We start from the raw sequence: 9627 nt of genomic DNA, 5'->3' as shown, positions 1-9627 counted from the left end.
TAAGCGCTCAAAAACTGTTGTTTGTTAACTTTCTGGATCTGCGTCTAGTCTTGCAATTTGTTCTGATGAAGAAAATGGTGGAATGGCATATTGGAAAATCTAGAAGTATGATTCTTACTTCGCTTGAAGTGAGATGTTTGATTGAATTCCAAAAATTCATCATAAATTCTTCAAGGGATGAAAGCATAGGCATAGGTCTGAATGAGTGCTTGCCGCATTAGTCTTCACATCGATTTGATCAGAGCTCAGCAATGCAGAGAGATCGTACACATCCACAACTCCACATTCACAGGCAGGCACCAAAGAAAGTTTAGATAAGCCAACGATAGAGATACAAAATAGCTTGTGTAATAAACTGGCAAAGCAATTATTTTAAAGTAGAGATTGCATGCCAATGTAAGGCAACGGATTGAAATCAAAAGTCCCCCAATAAAAGCCTGTATTCCAAGCCCCAACATCACAGGGATACAATTGGACTGTATTTTCACATTATCTACAAAACTATAGTTCTTGTGGTAACTGTCTTCTGGTAGCTCAGCTCCATGATATTCATGGCTGCACTAGGAAACTAGGCCAAAAGTCCACATAATGGCCTGTTAAATTTGGTCAAATCTCATCTAGAGATAGTCTCAATGACTCCCTTTCCATCTGATGGATCAAAGAAAAAAAAATTCCTCAAAGGTTCACCCTTGTCAGACATGGCCTTCAGAAATTCCTGCCACCACAGTAGAAAATCACATGTTACATACAGCAAAACGCGGATATTAGCGTATTCTTCTGGTGTCAATAGAGTTTGCTCATAATTCATAATTGTCTCTTATTCAACGTATGATTGATATTGAAATCCCTGGGATTAAGAGGTTCTCTTTTAATCTCAAACTTGTGGCTTTACCTAGACCGAATAAAAGGGTCTTTCACCCCCATCCCCAAAGTACTCATCTACAAGCTATAGTCCCTTTCATTAAATTGAGGAAGGTGTGTAATCGCACAGACAGAGCACGATCGTTTTTGGCGTGAATAGCTTATAATCAAATGACAGCACCACTTAGTAATGCTGGAAATATATGACATATAACAATTTTCTGAGACTTTTTTAAAAATAACTGTTAAAAATTCCAACATGGCAGTTCTTTGATACTGAGATTGCACTCAACTAATTACTACAGCCACATGAAAATGGAGACGTAACAAACATAAAGCATTCGACCAGACACAAAGTTCAACACAGTTGACGAGTATCAATGTAGAGGACTCATGTGACACTAAGAAGTTAGAAATGATTTCCTTTGGTAGGTAGACATCATAATATACCTGTCCAAGTATACCTCCCATAATTGCGCACACAGGGGGGAGTTCTCTGACTCCAGCATTTAAAAGTTGAAGGAGCAGTTTCTCAGGTATCCACGACTCTGGTAGTCCCTGCAATTACAAAACTACTCTTTCATGAAATAAAGGATTGCAAAAAATTGATATTAATCTAGAATCAGCACAAGGGATGTTATTAAATGCGATACAAGATCCCATGCTACCTGTGATTCACAGAGCCTCTTTCGCAGATCTAATACTGCTGCTAAATCATCAGAAGAAATTTGACCAGGCATCCTCGCATTGGCTTTCTCAAATTCCTCAATGACTGCCCTAGCAGAACAAGCCTAATGTTCATGATCTCTCTCTCTCTCTCTCTCTCTCTCTCTCTCTCTCTCCGGGCCCTCCCCCGCTCTCTCTCCCTCCCCCAATTGAGCCAAAAGGCAACACGTTTCCTTGGAATGGTAGAGGAAGACCTCAATGAAAATGTGATGGTGAGAGGAACGATCCTCACCAACATCTCTAGGCTAATCTCTGAAGAAAATTAAACTAACTAGTGTATTCCTGTATTTTGGCTATGGTAAGTTGATTTTGCTATAGGAAATCACAAAAAAGGATCTCTTTCTCCAACTCTTTTCAAATCACAAGAATGTATTGCTCCTTTTGTTTGATTCAAAATTCAAAGACTTCAGTTCTTGCGAGTAACTAATCGATATGAATCCTTCAGTGTTAACAAGAGAATCCCGATGATGTTTATTGCTTTGCGTGCCAACCTATGCACCTTTATCATAGTATTTTTGTTCTTCCTTGGTTTAGCTCAAAAAATTCTTGTCCCCTTTTGTAGATATGAGCCCAAGCTACCTTTGAATATTGTATGGGATATTGGAACAAGGCTCTCTTTTTTGGGACCAAGTTCCATAAACTTTTGGTATTTTAGTGTATAGCAAGCGTATTTAAAAGTCCGACTTCCCCTCTCTACTTAAATGGTCCTTGTCTATAACAAGGGTATTTAAAAGTATAACAAGGAGCTCCACTTCCCCTCAGGTATTAATGGGTCCTTGTCCCTTCATATTCTCTCCTTGCTTCTTACTAGTCTCCTCTCCCCCATATGCATTCACTTTCTTTTACTGATTATTATTGGATTTTATTTTATTTTTTAATTTGAGCCACTAACAATTGGAGCGCCCAATTTTCGGGGAAAGCCCTTGCTTTCCAGAAACCCAACCTATTTTAGCTAAAGCACGAGCCAGCTTTATGGTAAAACCTAAAAGCATGGGCTGGCTCAAAGTCGATATTCAGGAGCCTCCATGCTCTATGTATGATTTCAGAACTAGTCAATTCTATTGCTCTCTTGTGAGCTTTCCTTGTATCAAGCTATTCAAGCCTTTATTTCTGGACCCTAGTGTGGTGCGATTCTCTCTCTCTCTCTCTCTCTCTCTCCACTTTTTGTGATCTCTTCCTGATGAAACACTGCTGCTTTTCACTCCCTTCCTGATTTTGGAGCACATAATTTGCTGAGTTTTTGTATGAAAAACTGAGAGTTGCTTGCCAACCGAGTTACACAATACTTCTCAATATGGCCTTCTTTCTCGCAGTAATTGCAGACCCGCTTTTCTTTGTTATCTCAGCTTTTACTTTTCTTTTGTCTTGAATTGTATAGGCAAACTCTCCAGCCGGCACCAACGCTATCATGCGCTCTTCGCTCAACAACATTGACACAATATCATGAAAGTCAAGAGTGTAAGAATTTACCCTCAAAATAGTCAACAACTTGCAGCAGTATGATGGCAGGCTCATGAATAGTATTGCTTTTGTGTCATCATCGTCAACCTTCAACCCCAAGGCTTGTAATTGCTTCATTTACCATTGCACGCGCTTCAAATGCGTACCCAAGAACTCATTCTCCCCTGTATGTAAGCTAAACAATTCTCGCTTTCATACAGTCTTGGAATTATTCACCTTCGATCTGCAATTTTGCATGGCTGTTTTTTATACATCTACATGGCGCAAGTAATAGACTCCTAGAGCACGTCCCAGAAATCCCAAGAGCTTTCTCATTCTTCAATTCCCATGCCTGAATTTTCTCTAACCCTTGATTATTTGCAGGATTCTTTTCCGATCCAGATGCAACTCCCCATAGCCCTTTGCCCATGACAAATAAACGTGTTGACAACTGCCACAAAGGAAAGCTCCGACCACTGAAGTACGTGATGGACGACTCTACCACAACGGGTTTGACAAGTTTCGACCAGCTTTCCATCTCACACCTCAAGACAAGCCTTACAAGACCTCGACTCTACTGGAACTCTGTTATGAATGTTAAGTATTTCAGAAAATCGGTTTCACTCACCTCACAAAACTTCAGGATTTGAGGGAATAGTTGCTGAATATAGATGAAGTTATTCCGGATTCAGAGATGATTACCACCACTATGAATTCTCTTCCTGAGTCTTATCTCGGTTTCCATACCTCGCTGAATTTGTCATTGAGGGAGGGCAGCAATCCTCTCTTTTCACGAGTTGGTAGGACTTTTATTGCAAGAAGAGTAGACAAGAAGAAATATGGCGACACGGGCTGGCGAGCATGCCATGCTTTCTAAGTTCAAGCCCAAAGGAAAAGGGCAGCAAAAGCAGCATGCCAATCAGCCCGCACATCAACATAAAGCTGATTCAGGACAGCCCTCTTATAAGGCTAAAGGTGATGCAAATAAGCCTAAGAAGAAGGGCATTTGTCACTACTGCAAGAAGCCAGGTCATTATATTGGTGAATGCAAGAAACGCATAGCTAAAGAAAAGAAAAGGGATTCAGGTATGGCTGTCTCAGAGGCGGCCAATCCTCAATGCATTTCACCTTTGCAGGATCCACTCGAATGCCATCCTTGCTCACAATATGACCAAGATACTCAACCTCTTGTGCCATAAAAGTGCATTTGCTGGATTTAGCATAAAGCTGATGCAACGTCAAAATTTCCAGCACTTGCTTGACATGTCTAATATGCTCCTGCTTATCCTTGCTGTAAATGAGGATGTCATCAAAAAATACCAGCACATATTTGAAAAGGAGAGGCTGCAAAATCTTGTTCATGAGTGCCTGGAAGCTAGAGGGTGCATTGGTCAATCCAAAAGGCATCACCTTGAACTCATACAGTCCCCTCTCTGTGCGCAAGGCTATCTTGTGCTCATCCCCAGCTTTCATTCTAATCTGATGATAGCCGGACCTCAAATCAATCTTAGTGAAAAACTGAGCACCCTCGAGTTCATCCAACAGGTCATCTATCCTGGGGATTGGAAACTTGTTTTTGATGGTGACCTTATTCAAGTCTCTGTAGTCAATGCACATACAGTAAGAACCATCCTTCTTTTTCACCAGGAGTACAGGGGATGCAAAAGGAGAAGTGCTATGAGTGATGAAACTCTTCTGAAGTAAGTCGCTCACTCGAGTTTCCACTTCTTCCCGTTCTACCTTAGAGAGTCGGTATGGGGCCTTATTGATTGGCTTACTGCCAGGTTCCAGGACTATGGCATGATCTACATCTCTTCTCGGAGGCAACTGTGATGGCAAATCAGCAAACACATCTGCAAACTCTGAGAGCAATCTCTACATATCTGGCTACGTCTGGCTAAATGTGCTCGTTGGCGAAGCGATAGGTGCATGAACCCCGTGCTGGGTCTCTCTGCCAAATGCATCTCTCCAAAATGATGGCATACCAAAGGACTGAGAAGAGGACTGACCTCTCTCCTAGGGGTGTGGGGTGCCATATAAACCAAAGCCAACTCCAGGCAGTAAAAGGAGCACTAGCCGGATGCACACCAATGGGTCGGCCCAAAAGAGACGGCTCAGCCTGCATACTCACTGGTGCGGTAAAAGGAGCACTAGCCGGATGCACACCAACGGGTCGGCCCAAAAGAGACGGCTCAGCCTGCATAGATGCAAAAAGCTGAGAGCCAAAAGATGGCCTGACACCCTGCAAGGAGATGCTCTGTGGCACAGAAAATGCATCATCTATGTCCAGATAATCCCCAAGCTGGGGTACATGCAATGGTCCAGAAGACTGATGCTCATAGGCACGATAGGCATCTGCCATAAAACCCCTGCGTGGGGCAGACAAAACATCCTGACTCTCTGAATGGTCCCTGTGCTGGGGTGCGGACTGCTTACCCTTATCCTACATAACAATGGCAGAAGTGATCTGCTGACCAATCTGTTGTCCCATTTGGACAAGAGCCGTATCAAACATAGCCTTGGTTGTGGTAAGCTGCTGGCTGAACTCCTATCCTATCTGGCAGAAAGCACCCTGGAGCATAGAGGAAAGGGCATCCAGAAACTACGTCTGCGCTGCTTGCACTTCCCGGGTTGCAAGAGAGAGAGGCAGAGTGGAAGGAACCTCTGCACCACCAGTGGATGCAACCACTATGGCAGGCACTTGCTCATACTGAGCACCCTCATCAGTGTCATGCAATATATCACGAGTGACACGCTTCGGTGCCATGATGACTGGCCCTAGAGAGAGGAGCTCGAATGTAGGCAAGGAGAAATGGATAACAAAACCGTGCGTAATGAGCATCTGAGATAGTGCGTGGAAACACGAAAATGTCGATGGAGAGGAGGCTCGAAAGAAGGGTTGTCAAAGAAGCTTCGAAAACGGGGTTCAAATGAGCCCAAATAGGGCTGTGGAAAGCCCTTAAAAGAGGATGGAATTCTGAGTTTTTGCCCCTGTTTTTTTGGGAAAAGGGGTCCTAAGTCACCTAGGACAGCTCTAACCTAGGACCTTTAGGACTGTTAAGCAATGTCTTAGACCAATCTAACCCAACGTTTAACCTTAGTTAGTACTAACCTAACCTAGAGCCAAACTGACTAAACCTAACCAAATCCACTACAATCCACTAACTGAACCCAACCAAACTAGCCAGGCCTAACCTGACCCAACTAACCCTGACTACTAAACCTTAGGAGAAAGGCTAAGGTTTTTTGAAGGGCAAAGGCGACAGCGCGGCACGGCGACAGCAACGAGAGGGACGCGGGTTGGACGACGCGGGCAGCGACGACGGGGGTGACAGACGGGGGAAAGGATGGATGATGCGGTTGCGGGCAGGGGAAGGAAGCAGTTGCAGACACGAGTTGACGAACAGGCCACGGCATAGCTCCACGGCGGTACGGTGTCAATAGGGCCTGAATGCTTTTGTTGTCCGTCTCCTTCGTCATACCAAGACTCCCAAGCTTCATCGCACAGTCTATCTCGTCTTTGTCAAAAGCACGGACAGGGGTTCACACTCTACGCTCCATCTCGTCTTTGGCTTCCACCCGCATGATCAATTTCAAGATTCACACTTGCGCTTGCAGCACGAATCACTGGGCCTGTCGTGTTGTCTGTAGGTTCTTGATGTCACGAGGATGTGAAAAGTGATATAAAGTATCTTCGTAACTCAACCTACGCTTAACCTGAGGTTAACCATGGTTAATTGTTGTAATGGTTTGGCTGCTAGAGGAAGTGCACACTTCCTAGAAGTTCCTAAGGACAAAGTCTAGGTGCACCACTAGGTCCTAGGGGCAAGGCAAAGGCTTTAAAAGAGGGGTCTAAAAGTTGGGCCCAAGGACAAACAACGTTGTCCTTGGTATGGGGGTTAGGACTTTAATGAAGGGACAAATGGCAAGGAGGAGGTGCCATTTGTCATGCATGTGTATGCATGCCCTTCCCCCACCTTCCATCTCTCTCCTCTCACTCTCCCAGGGGTGTTGGACGTTTTCAGTTGTTCTTGTGCAGTTTTTGAGCTATTTGAGCTGTTTCAAGCCTGTTTTCAGCTCTTTTAAGCCGTTTTAAGTCTGTTTTGACTATTCCAAGGCTTGTACGCACTTGAAGTCATTTTTGAACTTTCCGGGGGGGGGGGCGAAGAGAGAGAGAGAGAGAGAGAGAGAGAGAGAGAGAGAGAGAGAGAGAGAGAAAGAAAGAAAGAAAGAAAGAGAGTTTATTAGCGTCCTCAGGGGGCCAAAAATGACCCATGGGACCCGTCTCGATACAATGTAAAAAGAGTCTTCTCAAGGAGAGAGGTCAGAAGTCTATGAGTTCCTGACGACAGGTAAAAAGACGAGTGACAAAAGATCCCAATGCTGCCGGAGAGGCAGTGGAGAGAACTGATGTCAACTTAGCGGAGTCCCCCAGTATCTGCTGGTAGTCCTCCCTCATATGTGCATATCAGGGGCACTGTAGAGCTACATGTGCCTCCGTCTCAACTGTCTGCATGTCACAAAGGGTACAGACTCTAGCATGTCTAGGCTAGTGTATCCAAGCTCCCTGCTCAATGGCAAATGTATGAGATCTGGTACGGAACCTGGCGATGTTTCTGCGATATAGAAGGGGGATAGGTGTGCTAATATAAGACTGAGCATGAGTCTCTATGGACATGTATGTAGACCAACATGTGGGATTTATGTTGTCTTGGTAATATTCCAGCTTTACCCTCTTTTCACTTGTCAACCAGTGATTCCGCAAAGTGCTCAGTAAAGATAGTTGAAACTCTTGCATGTTGACCTTTTCAGGCGGCATGATCAAATATGCTTCCACTTTCCATCTGCTGAACCATTTTCTTATGTCGGTTGCCCATCCTATGCAGATGACCTTACTTTTGTAGTTCTTTTGAAGCTTTGTGCTAGCATTCCATGCTTTATGAGGCAGCCTATCAAGTTGCATTTGCTGCACCTCTATTAGGTATTGCATAACTCTGATCAATGCATGAAATTCAATTGGTCTTCTTCCCGTTTCCAACAGAAGTATTGAGTATGGAGTAGTGGGTTTGACACCAAGGTGTCTCCTTAGGAAAGCTTTTTGCATTTTCTCAATATCATTCCATGTAGAGGCTCAAATGCTGCCTCCCCATACTTCCACTCCATATAATATTGTCTGCACTACATAGTGTCGGTGTGCCTGCAATCATTCTCAAGCTGGTAGTACTTCCTCCAACCAGTGTCCATCCTTCTATGTATACATTGCCACCATCTGTGATCTGCCGGCCTATCAACCCCTAAGTATTTGAAGGTGCTGACATACTCAATGATCTGTCCATCAAAGGTGATCTCAGGGGGATGTTCAGGCTGATTGGTACAAACTGCCATCATCTTTGTTTTTCCGACATTTACTTGCAGCCCGCTTTCCCTACAAAAAGTCTTAAGCACTTGTAAAAGTTTGTGCATAGATTCCGGATCGTATGCAAAAAGAACGACATCATCTGCGTATAACAACAATAGCACTGTCCAAAGCCCCAATTGCGGTCCTTGCAACCCTTTCTCTACTACAAATTCATTGATGAGTTCCTCCAGTTGGTCAATGCATATTCCAAACAAGGTAGGCGATAGAGGGCAACCTTGCTTCACTCCCATATTGCTCTCAAATACATCAGACATACCTTGTGTTTGTTTGAGTCGGCATAATACCTTTTCATAGATGCGAGAGATGCCTACCCTTAAGGCCAAAGAGACTCCTATTTCTTGCATTCTCTTCCATAATCCTCCTCTTGGAACTGTGTCAAATGCTTTCTCGAAATCCACAAAACAACAAAATAGAGTCCGTCCTCTCATAAGCCTCGGTCCTTCTATTTTCTCCCCATTGCTGCGCTCCTGCGAGCTTCCCCTCCCCCCCCACCGCTAGCTCTACCTCCCCCCTAGCTCCTTCCCTCGCCTCGACCACCCCCACCCCCTGCCCCTCCGCCCTCGCCTCCCGCCCCCCCTCCCCCTCACCCGCCGCCCACCTCGCTGCGCCCCTCGCCTCCGCTCTCACCCCCCCTCGCCGCCCTCTCGCCTCTCCGCTCCCCTCCACCTCGTCTCTCCGCTCCCCTCCACCTCGCCTCTCCCTCGCCGCCCCTCGCCTCCGCTCTCACCCCCTCCCTCGTCTCAGCCGCCCCCTCGCCTCTCTGCTCCCTTCCACCCCGCCCCCTTCCGCCTCACCTCGACTCACGCAACCCCCCCCTCGCTTCACCTCACCCCCCCTCTCGCCGCTCAGCCTCACCCTCCCGACCCCCCTCGCTTCACCCGCCCCCCCCGCCTCCATTCCGCTCTTCCCGCCCCCCGCTTCACCTCTCCGCCCCCTCGCCACACCAACCCCCCGCCCCCCCCCGCCCTTCCGCCCCCCGTCTTCCCCGCACCCTGCACCATTCACCCCGCCCCCCGCCCCCGAACCCCCCGCCCCCTCACTCCGCCTCGCCCCGCCCTTCCGCTCCACTCCTCCACCCCGCCACCCCCACCCTTCCGCCCCGCCCCGCCTCACCGCGCTCCCGCCGCCTCCTCACTTCACCAACTCTCCGCCCCCACTCCCCCCGCGTCACCCCCGCCTCC

General features: G+C 46.4%; 1 protein-coding gene across 3 annotated transcripts in view; it reads right to left on the bottom strand.

The window, feature by feature from the left end:
- Nucleotides 1–202: 202 nt before the first annotated feature.
- LOC147896494 (SUMO-activating enzyme subunit 1A-like) overlaps nt 203–9627 on the bottom strand; it is a 58290-nt gene continuing 48865 nt past the window's right edge. Inside the window, exons 8-10 of one of the 3 annotated variants that reach the window (XR_015541779.1) lie at nt 1530–1633; nt 1312–1433; nt 203–715 (exon numbers count right to left, since the gene is read on the bottom strand). Coding sequence is in view for 2 of the 3 variants with exons in the window: in XM_087381702.1 (XP_087237828.1) it covers nt 614–715; nt 1312–1419; nt 1530–1633 (314 nt within the window). In the remaining variant the exon portion in view is untranslated. The remainder of the gene's footprint in view (nt 716–1311; nt 1434–1529; nt 1634–9627) is intronic. The other 2 variants (XM_087381702.1, XM_087381701.1) reach the window with 2 other exon arrangements.

This window comes from Dipteris shenzhenensis, chromosome 11 (genome assembly GCF_047967505.1).
Source record: "Dipteris shenzhenensis isolate YYH24624 ecotype China chromosome 11, Dip_SZ_1.0, whole genome shotgun sequence".
Taxonomy (NCBI): domain Eukaryota; kingdom Viridiplantae; phylum Streptophyta; class Polypodiopsida; order Gleicheniales; family Dipteridaceae; genus Dipteris; species Dipteris shenzhenensis.
The sequence above is the reverse complement of the archived record's forward strand: the minus strand, read 5'-3'. Positions and strand labels throughout refer to the sequence as shown.